Genomic DNA, 17,481 nt, shown 5'->3' with positions numbered 1-17,481 from the left:
CCATCTGCTGGGAATCACAAGTTTGTAGCGTTGTCCTTGCACTCATGCCCTGCATGTGGGCTTCCCCTTGTGCAAAAAGGATGCTGGACTAGATGGGTCTCTGGCCTGATCCAGCGGGCAGGCTCTTCTTACATTCTTATGGATGCTACTCAATCATTGTTCTTGGAGACCACTCAGAGGTTTGCTTAGAATCCAGTGGAACAGAAATTGTGTTAAATAAAATAAATAAGTAACAGAGATGCATCCCGCAGTCAAAGACTCCCGTGTTGTCCTTTGCCTGCAAGAGCGGAAGTTGTTTATGTTGTGAGTCTATTTTGCACCCACGGATATTGGCTGATTTGCTTCTCCTCAGGGTGCTGTACGCCACTGAGAGGGAGCAACCCTGGTCATCCCCTTCTTCTAAGGAGAAGTGGCAGTGGCAGCAGAAGACAGGCTCTTTCTTCTGAGGAAGAGCTCTTCACAGCCCGAAGAAGAAGAAGAAGAAGCTGCTGCCTCCTTTGGCCTTGTGTGGGGGCAACGCTCTGCCCACAGCTGCAAATAGAGCCTGGTTTTTACCAAACCTTCAATTCAGCCAAGAGAGAAAGGGGCGGGCTCCTCTGAGCAAGCAGGAAAAGAAGCTCAGAATGGTAGAGGGGGAGAGAAAGGGTGAATCACAGGACAATAAGTGACCCAGAGACAGGGCCGACCTGAGACATTTTGCTGCCTGAGGTGAATGTGTGCATCACCAAGTCAACACACACCAGACCCAAGGTTGGTCACGCAATTTTGGCATCTGAGGCAGAAAATCTCACAAACGACTCTCCTCTTCTCTGACAGGAAATATGGAGCAATAAATAAATAACTGGCTCCCATTTTGTTTCCTTCATGATACCCAAAATCAACTGCCTGAGATGGCTGTCTATGGATAGCGCCAGCCCCAGTGTTTCCCTTTCTCCTAAATCAGGAACTTCCAGCTTGTGGGCCAGATTTGGCCCGCCAGCCCTCCTGATTTGGCCCCTGAGGAAGCTTTCCCCAACCACGTCCAGCTGGTGTCAGGTGCGGAGCAGGTAGAGATGTGGCTGGAGAGCAGGAGAGAACCACGTTATCAGCTGGTGAATGGGAAGTTCAATCCTGAGTGGTCTCCATTTCCCCCCAATCCCGTGGGTCAACTTTGGCAGGTGGGTGGGGCAACCCACCTGTCTGTCATCTGCTGTCAGTTAGGATGTCAGATGATTGACATGTGGGTGGTCCCACCCACCTGCTAAAGTTGTCCCGTGGGGTGGGGAGAGGTAAAGATCTGTCCCACTGGGCCACAAACGTTCCCAGCCAATGTCCTAAATCCATCCAGTAGGTTAATCAGTTTTCAACAGGTGTGCAGGAAGCTGCAGGACGATCACATCCTGACCCTAAGTGAGTCACACCAGGGGTGGAACATATGTTCACATATGTTCAATGTACTGAATCCAACTAAACAGGCAGCTGAATCTTCAACAGCAGCAATGGGGCCACATCCTCTGCCATACCTGAGGGCACCAAGCTAAGGAGCTCAGGGAGAAAGACATAGATCACTGCTCTCACCCCTGGTATCTGGAACATAGGAATCCACCTCATATCAAGTCAGACCATTGGTCCATCTTGCTCTGCCTACACTAACTGGCAAAGACTCTTCAAGATATGTTAATTGAATAAAAAACATGTACAAAAGAATGTACAACTAAATGAATCAGATCATGCAAGGGGAGAAGGGAGCACACAGCCTCTTCACATAATATCAAGCCATGGGTGGGTCTTGCCCTGCACCCAGAATCAGACAGAAAACCTGGGAATCCTGTCTCTCTGCTCCAACCTACTAAACTAAACCTCATCTCTGCCCTGTCTTAAACTAGGCATATGCATATAGGAAGCTATGGTCTCTGGCAGATAGATTCCATGTCTTAAACAACCTTTTTTCTCTTGGATCTGGGAATAAGACCAGAGTTTTGCTGATTTTTATTTATTTTTAAACACCCACAAGACTAAATCCAGAGCAATGATAACCTAATGAAACACTCGCCCCTCTTTCTGTTTCTCTCCCAGCAGAATCCAGCCCAGTTCCCTCAGCCTTCAAACTCACAGCTCCTTCTTGCTGGACATCAAACTCTGCACAGCTGGGACCGGTGAGGCAGGGGTGCTGCTGCTGCTGTTGCTGCTCCCCACTTCCAATGGAGGCTCAGGGGATGCTGGGAGCTGACCCAGCGACTGAGCTGGGGGTTGGGACTGCCCCACGCCGGAGACTTTGTCTCTGCTGTCTTCAAGGGGAGGCTCCCCGACATCTTGAGTTTCGTGGGGGCAAGTCCTAGGAAGGTGGCAACCAGTGCCTGGAGCCTGGGGTTCCTCCTGAACCTTTTGCTTTTCCTGAACATTTTGCAACTCCAAGGCAAATCCTGGGTCTCCTCCTCCCTCGGCCTGCAACCCAAAGGAGTTCTTAACGGGCTCCAGAGGGCCTCCACTGACTAAGCCCTCTGTGAAGCCTGTCTGTCCAAGGGTGGAAGGGGCTTGGTCTGTCTGTCCTTGAACCACCGAGCTCTCTGTCTGCTTAAGATGCCCGTTGCTTAGGTACTGGTTCTGCTTTGCCTCCAGCATGGAGGTCTCCTCTGTTTGCGTCCCGACGCTGACCCTTGGTGAGGCTCTTTCAGCTGAAGGCACTGACTCCCTGTAGCCTCCAGGTTGCTGCGCAATAGTGGACCTGCAAACCAAAACACAACGTGAGTTGTGGGATGCCAGCTTGTTTCAGTCACCCTTGTAAACACCCTTCACACCCCTTTAAAAAGTCAACATGTCAGATGTGTTTCAGAAAGCCAAGCTTTCCTCCCAGATGATGGAGTTATTATGCAATTACTGTGCGGTAACAGAGCCACTGGTGGTGTAGTGGTTAGGGTGTTGGGCTAGGACCTGGGAGACCAGGGTTCAAATCCCGTCTTGGCCATGAAGCTCTCACTGGGTGACCTTGAACCAGTCCCTGCCTCTCAGCCTAACCAACCTCAAAGAATTGTTGTGAGAATAAAATGGGAGGGGGAGAGAGTTCCTTGGAGGTAAGTTGGGATATGAATGTAATAACAAATCAATAAAGTGAGCAGTAAATGCAAGAAAACGCTTCTGGTTTTTTTTTCTGGGGGGAGAATGGTGTTATATTCTCTGTGACTAAATTCTGCAGCTTGTGATGCTGAGAAAACAATAGAATTTCCCTCAAACAGAAGTAGTAGTAGTTGTTGTTATTTAAATTTGTGAATCACTTTATCTTGCCCAAGGGAACCCAAAGCAATTTACAACCAAACAACATACTTAGTTAGCTACTCCATCACACAGTTCCACAAACAGTCATAAATTGACACAGCTCACAGTCAAATTCTTCTGGGTTGTTTTTTAAATCATTGAGTTTATATTTCCTTGGATACATATTTTAAATCCATTTAATTGAGTTTATATTTCCTTGGATACATATTTTAAATCCATTTAATTCGTACTGTATATTGATTGTTAAATTCCACTTTGTCCGTTTTAATGTTTATGAAAAAATTATGCTGAAATTCTGGTTTTACTATTAGTCATAATAATAAACATTCATTCATTCACTCCACCACACTTAGTTAACCTCTATACAGCACTTCCTCTCCTTTTACTTCCACACTCTCAGGTACAGTACGCAGAGCTAGAGCCAATGGCAGGTGGAGCCAACTAATCCTCCTTCTTGCCTACAATGAGTAACACTGTGACTGAGGAGGAGGAAGCAGGCAGGGCCACCTTCCTAGGCTGGTTATCAATAAGATGGCAGGCAGGTGGGAGCTGGCTAAGGGCTGGAAGGCCCTAACAGACCAGCCTCCATGGTTTGGGAGTTAGCTGCAGATGGTCGCATAAGAGCAGTCTTTTCTGGGGCCTCAATTTGCCCCCCTCAAAGATCCCTTGGCAAATACCTGAAAGAATCATTGGAGAAAGCAGCAGGCAGGCTCCAGAAGGCACCATTGTCCTGTGGAAGGAGTGCAGGATCTTTGGTATCTGACAGACCGGAATTTGCTGCAGTGAGAAAGGAATTTGAATTAAAGCAACCATTCCCATGAAGCAATCTGATGGCTGTAAGCAACCTGCCATGTGAGGACTGGGTCTGATTTTCACATGAAGCAGGGATTTCCACCTCCACTTTAGCCCCCTGCTCACCCAGGCACTTTTCTCCATTACCCCAGGCACTTCTCACTCTCCATGGCTCACTTCTGGTGTCTGACCTGAGATGAAGAGAATACCGTATTTTTCGTTCTATAAGACGCACCAGACCACAAGACGCACCTAGCTTTTGTAGGAGGAAAACAAGAAAAAAAATATTCTGAATCTCAGAAGTCAGAACAGCAAGAGGGATCGCTGCGCAGTGAAAGCAGCAATCCCTCTTGCTGTTCTGGCTTCTGGGATAGCTGCGCAGCCTGCATTCGCTCCATAAGCCGCACACACATTTCCCCTTACTTTTTAGGAGGGAAAAAGTGAGTCTTGTAGAGCAAAAAATACGGTAATTTTGTGTGCCTAACAGCAGGGAGGTACAGTTAGGAAGGTTCACCTCCCCTCACCTGTATATATGCACCTTTCTTCCGATTAAAAGCTACCATCTGCTTCGAAGGTCTTTCCTTTTTTTTTACAATCAAGCGTTATATACATTTTTATGAAACCAACAAATAGATAGCTGCCCATCTATTGGGACTCTTGACACCCTCACCTTCAAGCAGCTGTTGCCTGAGCAGAGGGATCTGCTGGTCGTAGAAGCTGAGCCTCCGCAACGCGTCTGCCAACGCCGACTTCACCAGCGTCAGCTCCTCCTCTTGGCTCCGCAGTCGGGAATCGAGGTCAGTGAGCCAGGCCGGGTGGCGCAGGATAGTGTTGCTACCCAGGAGGTTCTCACCTGCCAAAGGAGGGAGATGCGATTAGATTTGAGAACCCGTGCTTTTAAAATGCAGGAGGGCAGGTTAAGGGGAACCTTTGGCCCTCTGGATGTTGCTGAACTACAACTCCCATCATCCCAGGGCACTGGCCATGCTTGCTGGGGCTGATGGGAGCTGTAGTTCAGCAACATTTGGAGGGCCAAATGTTCCCCACACCCATAAGAGGGTTAGGCCACATTAACCTCATCTATAATTGGGGATCTATCTAATAATGTACAGTGGTACCTCAGGTTAAGTACTTAATTCATTCCGGAGGTCCGTTCTTAACCTGAAACTGTTCTTAACCTGAAGCACCACTTTAGCTAATGGGGCCTCCTGCTGCCGCCGTGCCGCCAGAGCACGATTTCTGTTCCCATCCTGAAGCAAAGTTCTTAACCTGAGGTACTATTTCTGGGTTAGTGGAGTCTGTAACCTGAAGCGTATGTAACCTGAGGTACCACTGTATTGGGGAAGAGCTGTAGCTCAGTGGGAAAGCATCTGCTTTGCATGCGGAAGGTGCCAGGTTCAAATTCTGGCATCTCTAAGTCGGGCTGGGAATGTCCCCTGCCTGAAACCCCGGAGACCCACTACCAGTCAGTGTTGGCAGTACTGAACTAGATGGACAAACAGCCCGAGTCAGAGTTTACCCATGTTCCTAAGGTATCATAAGCATTGCCTTGCTAGAGACTAGAGCAAGCTCTACTTTCGTATGCCATTTCCAAAACAACAACTAGACAGATGCATTTGGAAAGCAGAGAAGGAAGGTTGCCCCTTTCCCCCATTGCTTGTCCTCAGCACCTGTTATGTAGGGGCATACTGCCTATGTCTGAGGGGTCCCATGTGGGCTAGCCACTTTTAGATGAATGCTGCATGGATTTATTTTGTATTTCTTAAAGTTAATTCTGCATTGCGCCAAAGAAAGGCTTTTTAAAAAAACCAAAAACAAGTCTGTCCTGAACCCAGTGCCAAACCAGTTCCTCCAACTTCAGACTGTAACGTCCTCAGGCCAGAGAGCTGTTTACATTACTATAAAAAACAAACACCAGGTACATTGGCAGCCCTACATCAGGAATATGGAAGGTTTTTGACCCTAAGAGCCACATTCCCTCCTGGGCAACCAAATGCCAGTGGCGGGCGAGGTCTGAGGCAAAAGTGGGTGCAATAGTGAATGTAAAATTTCCCTTTGTACACTAGGCCAGTTTCCACACCCACCCACCCTCAATCCTCTAGAGAAGCCTGAGGCATTATCAGAGTTCAAGGATACATTCCAGCCAGGGGAAAAAACCTCAAGAAGGTTGTGAAGCAGAGCCGGTGAGGGCTGTGGAGAGGTAGCCTGGCCGGGGAGAGTTTAGAGGGCCACGTGGAGAGGTCTGAAGGGCCACTTTCAGGCCCCAGATTCCCCTCTCCTACATAGAGCACAATAATAGCAACATGCCCCCACATGGGAAAAAAAACCCCTAGGAGCAGCTTTTCTGTTTCAGCGCTGGAGATTGCAGCGTTCCTCTGAGCGATGACTTTTGTGTAGCTCCATGTGTTCCTATACCAAGAAGAACTGGCCCTTATTTGCTGCATTTAAACACACGCATGTTTTGCCAGAAGCCACAATGGTCACAAGTGTCTATAATTAACACAGCAGGGGGAGATGGTTAAGGTTTCCCGCACAAGGCCCGTCCTGGGGTGCCACAGTTCACGGAGGGAGGGAGGCAGAGGAGAGGAGAGGCCTGCTTGGTTCAAGCTAGGTCCTCTGGCCCACATTGTGCAGGCAGCAAGCCCAGTTCTTGCCTCATGCCCAGCCAGCCTTGTTTGTGCTGGCAGCGGAGGACAGTGGCAGTTGGGAGGAAACGACTCCCGCCTTAGACATTCCTGACGCCACCGTCAACTGCACAACATGGGCCCCCTGCCCCCCTGGGTGCTCTAAGGATGTGTGGGAGACGCAGAGGACCAAGGGTGTCGAGATGGCTTAACTCTTTACTACCCTTTCCCCATAACCTATAAGAGGGTGGCTGGAGGAGGCCAAAGGCCCACCTGCTTCAGCATCCTGTTCTCAAAGTGGCCAACTGGGAAGCTTACAAGCCGGACCCGAGTGCGAGAGTAACTCTTGGCACTTGCGGTTCCCAGCAACTGATATCCAGAGCTATATTGGCTCCTTAAGAGTATGTAGAACATAGCCATTGATAACCTTCCCCTCCAAGTTGGTAGACATCTCGCAGGAACAAATTCCACAGTTTAGCTATGTGTTGTGTGAAGATGTACCTTAGTTTGTCTATCTGCATAAAGTAGAGAGGCCTGGCCACTTTCTCCAGGCCATCTACCAATTTGATACACCGTTATCTTGTCCCCCCAATTACGCGCCTTTTCTCTGGACCTAAAAGCCTCTCCCAAAAAACTAAAAAGCACATCTTTACAGAGGACAGTTCTCTAAACTGACCTCTATTTGAGGGCTGTCCAGTCCAAGTCTTGTTTAAAGGTAAGGAACCACAAGAAGGGATGTTAGGAGTGGCCTTGAAATTGCCAACCCACAGTTAGCTACACAGCTCTTCAGTAGACTGAGCAGGCAGGCAAGTGCTATGTGTTTTTATTTAATTATTTCTCAATTTGCAGCTATACTTTTGCAGATTTTATGCAAATTTGTGTCCTCTGTCATCTTCCATTTTTAGTGATGTAACTTCTTCTTCTTCTTCTTCTTCTTCAATGCATATCTGGCCAACCAAGGTCTCCTTAATGGAAAACAGCTAGGAAATATTTCCTGTCTGGGCTGAGACTTTGCCTCAGCAAACAACATGCCCTGGCTTTGGTACGTTCTTATTGTTGGGAGTAAAGCAATGACACAGGTAACTGTGGTGGCAGGAGTCAGAAAGGCAATGCGTTCTTCCCTTGCTGATTCCTTATTGAGCAGATTGCTTTTCTCTCATGCTTTGGTTCCTTCCTGCTGCTTCTTCAGTGCTAGTATTGGACTTTCATTTCGTACACCTCACAACTCCATAATGGCCATACATAAGCTTGTATTCAGAATGGCTTTGTTTGCCAGGACTAATAAACCGTAAGTTTCTTTTATTCTCTCAACCTTTTTCAGCCCAAGGGCCACATTTCCCCCATTAACAGCCTTCCAGGGGCTGCATGCCTGTGGTGGGTGGTGCTAAAGGCAAAAGTGGGTGGAGCAATAGATGTGACTTCAACCATGGTTCATTCCAGCTGTGCAGAAGAGATTTCAATACACATGCTCCCCTCTCTCCATCCAGGAAAGTAAGAGGCCTTGTTGCAGCTCAATGACACATCCCATCTCAACAAAAACATAAACATAAGCCAGTGGGGTGCTGTGGTTAGAATGTCAGATCAGGACTTGAGAGAGACCAGGGTTCAAATCTTACGTTTGCCTTTCAACCTAACCTGGGTTGTTGTGCGGATAAAATGAGAAGGGAGAAAACCACGTATGACACATCAAACTTAGAGAAAAAGGTGGGCTATTGGGGGGGGGGGGACAAATGCATTGATGGGGACTTCACAGGGATGATCCAGGCCAGGGGTCAGCAACCTTTTTCGGCCGTGGGCCAGTCCACCATCCCTCAGACCATGTGGGGGGCCAGACTATATTTTTGGGGGGGTAATGAATGAATTCCTATGCCCCACAAATAACCCAGAGATGCATTTTAAATAAAAGCACACATTCTACTCATGTAAAAACACCAGGCAGGCCCCACAAATAACTCAGAGAGGCATTTTAAATAAAAAGACACATTCTACTCATGTAAAAACACGCAGATTCCCAGACCATCCACGGGCCAGATTTAGAAGGCGATTGGGCCGCATCCAGCCCGCAGGCCTTAGGTTGCCTACCCCTGATCCAGGCTATAGGAAAGGGATTGCAAGAGTGAGAAGGAAATTGCACATAGAGGATCTCACTGTGCCCCAGATCTTGCCATTATGGAGCAAGAGACTCTCAATGGCACATAAATAGCTCGCAATGTATGGAAGTGGATGCAAATATAAAATAGTGCAGTATTCAGATTCCCCCCTCCCCTTCTTCTTCAAGGTACCAAACACACCAGCTGGAAGTTATACAAAGAAAACAGAGGGAGCTGGCAATCTTGCCGCATGCGACGAAGCAGACCGAAGTGTTTTCCAGCCTGAGCCAAAGAGCAAGACTTGCTGGGGTTGTTTTCTTGTTGGATATACCACCCCCCCTTGATGAAACCACATCGCCTCCTTCCTCTCTCTCAGCTCCCCCCCCCCCACCAAAGACTGAGAAGTGGGCGCTAAAGAAGGCCTCTGTCCAACAAAAAGAGGATGTGGAGAGGACTCAAAAGAAGCCTGGATCTGAGAAGCTGGTACCAAAAAAAAAATTGAGACTTATTTCGTCTCTGTGCTGAGGAACACAGAAATCAGATGGGCTTTAAAGATAAATAATAGCCCAAACAGGCTCCGCTTTGTCCAGATTTTCCTCCTCCGCACACTCATCCCCCAAAAACCCTTAAACAAAAAGGCATTTTTTCCTGTGACCTTTTCAATTCACATCTCCCTCGCCCCCAGTATGGTCAACTTAAAAGGGGAAGGGATAGGGCAGGAGGGCCTTGCCTGCCCACTGAAATTTCAGACTAGACCAATGGTCAGTGTTAGAATGGGAAGTTTGCATTCCAAGTTCAAATCCTCATTCAGCCACATATTTTCCCGAATGGTGCCCTGTGGCATCTACAGCAGGAGTAGGGAAGTTTTTTTCAACACAAGGGCCACATTCTCTTCTAGGCAGCCTTCCGAGGGCCACTGCCAGCAGTGGGTGGAGCCAGAAGCAAAAGTAGGCAGAGCAATAAATGTTAATTTTACCTTTGTACAATAGACTTGCTTCTGCACATACATACCCACTTTATTCTCCATTCAGGCAAGCATTATCAGAATTCAAGGGCACATTCCAACCACAAAAAAATCCATTTGGGGTATGAAGCAAGGCCAGTGCAGGATGCAGCCTAAGGAGAGGATGTGCAGTCTGGGAGAGTTCCAAGGGCCAGCTTTGTTGTTGTTTAGTCGTGTCCGACTCTTTGTGACCCCATGGACCAGAGCACACCAGGCCCTCCTGTCTTCCACTGCCACCCGCAGTTTGGTCAAACTCATGTTGGTAGCTTCGAGAACACTGTCCAACCATATCGTCCTCTTCTCATTGTGCCCTCCATCTTTCCCAACATCAGGGTCTTTTCCAGGGAGTCTTCTCTTCTCATGAGGTGGCCAAAGTATTGGAGCCTCAGCTTCAGGATCTGTCCTTCCAGTGAGCACTCAGGGCTGATTTCCTTCAGAATGGAGAGGTTTGATCTTCTTGCAGTCCATGGGACTCTCAAGAGTCTCCTCCAGCACCAGAATTCAAAAGCATCAATTCTTCGGCGATCAGCCTTCTTTATGGTCCAGCTCTCACTTCCATACATCACTACTGGGAAAACCAAAGCCTTAACTATACGGACCTTTGTTGGCCAGATAGAGAGTCCTTAAGGGCAAAATTCAGCCCCTGGGCCTGATGATCCACCACCCCAGTCTGCAGAATAAGGCAGAAGGTTCTTAGTGCAAATTTCTGCTTCCTGGTCTCACCTTCTGACAGGGCCTGACTCTGAGGAATTCTACACCACACCTTCCCTGCTCCACACCCAAAAACCAATAAAGAAATACAGGATTTCAGGAGTCTTATGGCCTTGCCCCGGCCCTGGTGCGCTGTGTGCATGGAATGCCAGGGCATCTTCCTGCTCCCTCTTGGGCCTTTCAGTTTCCATTAGAAAAATCGCCCCCACACTCACACACGCCCTCCACCCTCCCCGCCAAACACGTTGGGTGACATTTTTGGGCAAGGTGCTCATCTCAGGAATTAAACCTTCGGGGACAGGCGCTTCCTAAGCCTCTCCTTGGCTTCAGAGGGGGTGGAGAAGAGAGCCAAGTCATTTTGAAATTGAAGCTGTCAACTATATATATGCTTCCAGTCTCTGAAATGGCACAGCATCTTAGACTGGAAAGTATTTGATCTTGTGAACCACCCTGAGATCTTGTGATGAAGGGTGGTATATAAATCTAATAAATAAGTATGTAAATAAGTATCTGTTATGCATTAAACACCAATGCTTCACAGGCCAAGCAACATAACCGAGTGTGTCCTTTTTAAAAAGCATCACTGATTAAAGGGGGGGGGGAGTTTCCCCATGTGAAATTCTTTTGTGGCAAATGTAGTTTCCATAGATGTTAAACCACAACGCTTTACGCGTCAAGCAACATAACTGGGTGCCGCCGCACCCCCGCACTCCCAGCACCACAGATGCAAAAAAGTGTCCTCATTTTATTAATAAATTCATGTCCCACCCATCCATAATTCTGAAATTCTTATGTGGCAAACTTAAGTCTTTATATGTGTTAAACCACAATATTTCTTGTGCCAGGTGACATAACTGGGTGTCCATTTTTCCTAAGCACTGCAGATACCAAATATTTTTTTAAAAACTCATTTTGAAATTCTTAATTATTATTTTTTTTGCAATTGTAGCCTTCACAAGGCTGGGTTAGGCCTGACTGGGGTTTTCCCAGCTACTCATGTCTGGCTCAGTCACTTCCGGTTACCGGGCTACATATGGAGAGAGGAAGGGGGCGAAAACACCCACAGTTTACCTCAGCACCCAGTTGGGAAACAGAATGTGTGTGTGTGTGAGAGAGAGAATGAGTAAATTAATAAGTGTGTCCGTCTGTCGTAGGTGAGAAGGATAAAAAAAAAAAAAAATTCCGCAAAGAGAGCATTGTCTATATTTCTCTTGAGAAAGAGCCCACAGGAGAAGGGGCTTAGCTCAGTGGGAGTGCCTATGCTTGGCATGCAGAAGGTCCCAGGTTCAGTCCCTGGTATTCCCAAACAAGAAATAGAAAGAACCCCCATCTGAAACCCCGGACAACCACTGCCAGTCAGTGTAGACAATACAGTGCTGGTGGAAATGGTTTGACTCAGGATCAGATCCACACCATACATTTAATGGCTTCCCCCACAGAATTCTGGGAACTGAGTTATAATTCCCAGCACCCTTCACATACTATAGTTCACTTCCCAGGATTCTTTGTGGGAAGTCATGTACTTTAAAGGTATGGTGTGGATGTGACCTCAGTATACGGTAGCGCCTGTGTTTCTTGACACACTCTCAAACTCTTGTGATCTGCTACTGCTTCAGTTATTTCTCTCATATAACTTTGGGGGTTGATTCAATCTACACAATTTTGCAGGTCGGGGGAGGCACCTTACTCAGTGAGTGAGGGGTCTGGTTTCCCCTGCTCCATTCCTCCAATGCACATTTACAAAATGTACATTTGCACAATCCGAATTCAGGTGAGGAACTGCAAGCAAGGAGGAACAAGAGAGTGGCAAACTGATTCTGGATAACTCAATCCAAAAGAAATAATTTGATCTTGCCGACTTGCTTTATGTTTGGCAGAGCAGGCCAAAAAAGAAGTAGGCCAAAGGGTGAAGGATGAGATGCAATCAGGAGACTGAGCCGCTCTGGATTTCACAACTCTGGCTGCAAGGCACAATGTTAGCAGGAACTGTAGCTCTGTGAGAAGAATAGGGGTCTTCTAACAACACTTAGCATCCTTAATGAAGGATAGTTCCCACAATTCTTTGGGGCAAGCCATTACTGTTCAAAGTGGTAGACTACTGTTTTAAATGTACAAGGCAGTTGTGTCTCATTCCACTCAAACATAATTTCTCTTTTCCAGGAAGGTTTGGTTTTGAGCATGAAGTCCGCTCTCCACCAGTATGTTTGAACCAAAAGCAGGAACCTGTCCAGGAAGGCCCAGTTTATGACACACCACTTGAAAGACCAGCCTGGGCAATATAACACACCTGGCGTTGGAAGCCGAAGAACGAGACTGCAATCTCATTATACTGGCAAAAGGAGGGGCAGGTTTTCGGATTCAGCTGCGGCTAAATTAGGTGTTATATATAGTGTATTTCAGGTGTTCAGAGCTCTTTGTTCCTGTTGGTAAAGTAATACCCTGCAAGCAACAGCCTTTGAAAGTAGGCCTATATTATCTCTATAGTTTTGCCTAATTACACCTAGTAGTGAGATGCTATCTGAGGCAAGATTTGAATGAGGGACTTTCCTGGTCACACTATTAACTACTCTGCTAAACTACGCAGAACATTATTGTTTCTAACCCAATTGGGTTGAGATTTTTTTTATAAAGCTTCCCACCATTGGGGGAACTTGTATGTTCCCTTGGTTGCAAAGGATTCTGGGATATGTTCTATGAGTCTGCTCATTTCACATGGGGCACTATCCTAGATATTTAGGCCTCATCACAACTGTTTCTTCTGAACTGATAATGCCTCTTGCTCACACCAAATACTCCTCTGTAGCTGCACATCTGATGGGTAGCAATGACAGATAAGCCAGGAAATATTGTGCACCGTTGACTAATCTTCTCAATGATAAGCTTCTGAGGAACCCCAGCGAAAAACTGCCGCTCGAAATTACAGTCACAAATGAATATCTCTTAATACATATTACCGTATTTTTTGTTTTATAAGACTCACCTTTTCCCTCCTAAAAAGTAAGGGGGAATGTGTGTGCGTCTTATGGAGCGAATGCAGGCTGTGCAGCTATCCCAGAAGCCAGAACAGCAAGAGGGATTGCTGCTTTCACTGCGCAGTGATCCCTCTTGCTGTTCTGGCTTCTGAGATTCAGAATATTTTTTTTCTTGTTTTCCTCCTCCAAAAACTAGGTGCGTCTTGTGGTCTGGTGCGTCTTATAGAGCGAAAAATACGGTAGTTAGCGCTTATCACCCCTCTAGTCTCCCTGTTTTGTTCTCAGCAAATGGTCTGGGTAGTCAAAGGGTGGCAATAAAAAAAAGCTTTGTGTCTTTGCTTAGCCATGAAGCAAACTGGGTGGTCTTGCTCAAGTCTTTTTCTCTAAGCCTAACCTACCTCTCAGGGTTGTTGTTGTGCAGGATAAGATGACAAGCAGCAGACCTGAGCTCTTCGTAGGACAGGGAGGGATATGAATATGATTAAACAAGTAATACTTGCTTTTGTAAAAAAGACAAGTGGCCTAGAAAATCAAAAGGGCTGCCCACTCCAGGCCCTAAATGCAGGGTGGGCTTTTATGTCTCACTCAACAAATAAAGATGAAACCGATAGGATTACACACTATAAACCCCTAAAAGAATCCTGGGAACTCACAGAGCTACAATTCCCAGCACACTTAACAAACTACAGTTCTCAATATTTCTTGAGGTGGGTTTTGCTTTAAATGCTTGGGGGGCAAGCGATGAACTCAATTGGTGGCTCCTGATTTTGTAAAATGTAGAAGCTCCGCCCCACATCCACACTGGTCATGTCCTGTTCTACTGACTCTGACTCCAGATGTTGCAATATGTGGCTTCCTCTAAGCCTCAGGACTAATGAGAAGTATGTCAGGGTGTGAGTGAATTTGTTTATATGCAAAAATGTATCCCAAGCAGGGAACGAATCCCTACAGGTTCTTTGCCTAGGAACAGAAGGAAGAAAAAACCACTGTAGATTTGCAGGGATAAAGATTCTATCATGCACAAACTTGGGGGGAAATTTTGGTGTTATTTAGAAGGCATTATAAATATTGACGCTATTTAGCTTTAGAAGGGAGGGGGCAGCCTGTCATTCTAGCAAAGGGGAGTGTGCACATGCACACATTGCTGCCTAATAAACAACAAAACACTGGGGGAGAAGTGGAAGAGGTAGTGTGTGTGTGTGTGTGTGTGTGTGTCGGAAAGCTTGGTGCCAACTCCAAATACTGCTAAACTCCAACTCCCATCAGTCCCCACTAGCATGGCCAATGATCATGGCCAAGGGTAGATGTTTAGCAACATCTGGAGGGTCACAGTTTCCCTGTACCCTGTTCTAGACCAATCTTGTCCCAACCCACCAGGGATCACATATTAAATGCACTGACAGAAGTGTATAGCAGAGATGGGGAGCCCATGGCCTTACAAACGCTGTTGGACTTCCGTTCCCATCAGCCCCAGCCAGCATGGCCAATGATCAGGGGTAGATGGGAGTTGTAGTCCAGCAACCACAGGTACCACAGAAGGCAGAGTCTTCCAAAACACTGACTGTAGACCTGTGGAAATCCACATCCACAAGACATTTGCACATGCTTCTCAGATTAAAGAAGGGGAAAAAACACATGGGCAAACCTCATATGCACAATGCTCTTGCACACAGGCTACATGTTATTTCCAGTGTGGAAACTCTGCTCACAGAATCTCACACACATATACATACACAACACTTTTCTCCTCCTATGTTGACGTAGTATATTTACACAGGGACACACACACAAACCTCCTGCTTCCCCCGGGGAGAGATTCACACAGTGCGTACTTCCCAAACCCTTCCCACCAAACCAACCCACATTTCCTCTGCAACCATACACTGCATGCACTAGGCACACAACTCTCTCTCACCCTATGCCTCCGAGCTCCTTAACAGCAACAAAATCTGCCCTTGCTCAACAGCACAATGCCCCCTGAACCTTTGCACATCTGCAAACCACAGTCTAGTGGTTTTAAGGTGCTTGGAAAGGAGTAAAAATTGCAAGTTGGGGGAGCTGGATTCTTTGCTTGTTTATTCCATAAAAGCAGCAGATATTATTATTATTATTATTATTATTATTATTATTATTATTATTATTATTATTATTATTATTATCAAACCCACTGTGTTCTATGGGGTCTACCACTCAGTAAGCGCGTTCAGCTTTAACTCCCAAAGTGAGCATGCCTAAGTTTATAAGCTGGACAACTCGATCCTTCGTTTGTTTACTCCGATGTAAGGCTTGCTGTGTCCCTTTTAAATTCCCCAGGACGTTGAACGCGGGTTGCAGCTTCACCCACGTGTTTGTTTGTTTTTACGCCACAAGTATCCGCGTTTGTGTTGTTGGGCGCGGGGCGGAGGCGATCTCCAGTCCTCTGCGCTCCCAACCCGACATCATCCGGGAGTGGGGGGAAGCAAGGATGTCGCGGGGAGAGATCGCGCTTGGCAACCTCGACCCGCTTGGCAACCTCGCCCCGCTTCTGTTGCCCCACCTCTCTCCAGCGCCCCCTTGCGTCAGGGCGCGAGGCAACTCTCCGCGCTCCTGTTCCCCAAGTTCCCCCTGACGGGGAGGAAATGGAGGGCGTCGGATCTTTGCACGGGGCAAAACAAAAATAAAATCAGAATAAATCACAAGCTCACCGTTGGGGCTGCGCTCCGGGTAGCCGTCCATGGTGGTGGCCGAGCAGCGCCGCGCCGCGCTTCCATGCGCTCTCCAGCCGGCGGTCGCGTGTTTTTCGGTCCCCCTCCTCGCCAGGCGAATGAGCCAGGGGATGAAGGAGCCAGAAAGGTCCCGGGGACTTGCGGGAAGCGGCGAGCGGAGGCGGCGGCGGCGGCAGCAGAAGCGCCCGCCCTGTCCCGATCGCGCTGCTGGGGCCGGGCTCCCCCCACCCCCAGGAAGCAAGAAGGGCGGTATGTCATTTCCCTTGCAGGGAGAGGAGAAAAAACACACAAGTCTTGCATCGCGCTGTCTTCGCTCGCGCCTAGCTGGGATTTTTTGTTTTTTTACTTTTTTTAAAAAAAAAGTTAGTTTCTCAAGCGCTCGGCTGGGCCCACAGGAAAGAACTGGCCAGCAGGGAGATGAAGGGGCGACGGGACCCCGGCGCTCTGCTGGACCAAATTGGAAAGAGGGGAGAGGGGGCAGCGGTGGGAGAGATTCGCTGGAGGTTGTCCAATTGATCGAAGAGAGTTGGAAAAGTCCTCCTAACGCGTGATTTCTCCATGGAGAGAGGAAGGGGCTGTGGAAGACAGGCAGACAGGCAGGCAAAATGGTCATAGAATCATAGGATTGTAGAGTTGGAAGGGACCACAAGGGACAAGGGTCAATCTAGTTCAACCCCCTGCAATGCAGGAATGTTTCACCCCAGGTGGGGCTCGAACCCACGACCCTGAGGCATAGCTGTCAACTTTCAGATTTGAAAATAAGGGATCAGCAGCCTCGAAAATAAGGGATCAGCAGCATAGCTGTCAACTTTCGGATTTGAAAATAAGAGAGCAGCAGCCTCACCTGTCCCGGAGACAGTCTACGGGATATCTAACAATCCGGGATAGCAGTGGAAAGCAGTGGGAAACGGCGCTGAAATAAGGGAATTTCCTGCAAAAAAAGGGGAAGGTTGACAGCTATGCCCTGAGGATCAAGAGCAGGGGTAGGCAACCTAAGGCCCGGCGGCCGGATGCGGTCCAATCACCTTCTCAATCTGGCCCGCGGACGATCTCAGAATCAGCATGTTTTTACATGAGTAGAATGTGTCCTTTTATTTAAAATGCATCTCTGGGTTATTTGTGGGGCATAGGAATTCATTCATCCCCCCCCCCCCCAATATAGTCCAGCCCACCACATGGTCTGAGGGACGGTGGACCAGCCCACGGCTGAAAAAGGTTGCTGACCCCTGATCAAGAGCCTTATGTTCAGATGATGACATTTATCATCTTTATTTAGTTAATAACGTTTGCATATATCTTGACTAATTAAAAACAACTGAAAGCAATTGGGTT

The 17,481-nt window shown here is 47.6% G+C and overlaps 1 protein-coding gene across 2 annotated transcripts in view; it reads right to left on the bottom strand.

Annotated features, from left to right (window-relative positions):
• EML3 (EMAP like 3) overlaps window positions 1–16,418 on the bottom strand; it is a 38,569-nt gene extending 22,151 nt beyond the window's left edge. The window contains exons 1-4 of one of the 2 annotated variants that reach the window (XM_077919993.1): window positions 16,129–16,418; window positions 4,715–4,897; window positions 3,930–4,029; window positions 2,093–2,704 (exon numbers count right to left, since the gene is read on the bottom strand). In XM_077919993.1, the coding sequence (XP_077776119.1) occupies window positions 2,093–2,704; window positions 3,930–4,029; window positions 4,715–4,897; window positions 16,129–16,159 (926 nt within the window). In that variant the 5' untranslated portion in view covers window positions 16,160–16,418. The remainder of the gene's footprint in view (window positions 1–2,092; window positions 2,705–3,929; window positions 4,030–4,714; window positions 4,898–16,128) is intronic. The other variant, XM_077919992.1, reaches the window with a different exon arrangement.
• Between the last annotated feature and the right edge of the window lie 1,063 nt (window positions 16,419–17,481).

The sequence above is a fragment of the Podarcis muralis genome, chromosome 16 (assembly GCF_964188315.1).
Source record: "Podarcis muralis chromosome 16, rPodMur119.hap1.1, whole genome shotgun sequence".
In the NCBI taxonomy this organism is placed as follows: Eukaryota; Metazoa; Chordata; class Lepidosauria; order Squamata; family Lacertidae; genus Podarcis; species Podarcis muralis.
Note: the sequence above shows the minus strand (reverse complement) of the source record. Positions and strands in the feature narration are given on the sequence as shown.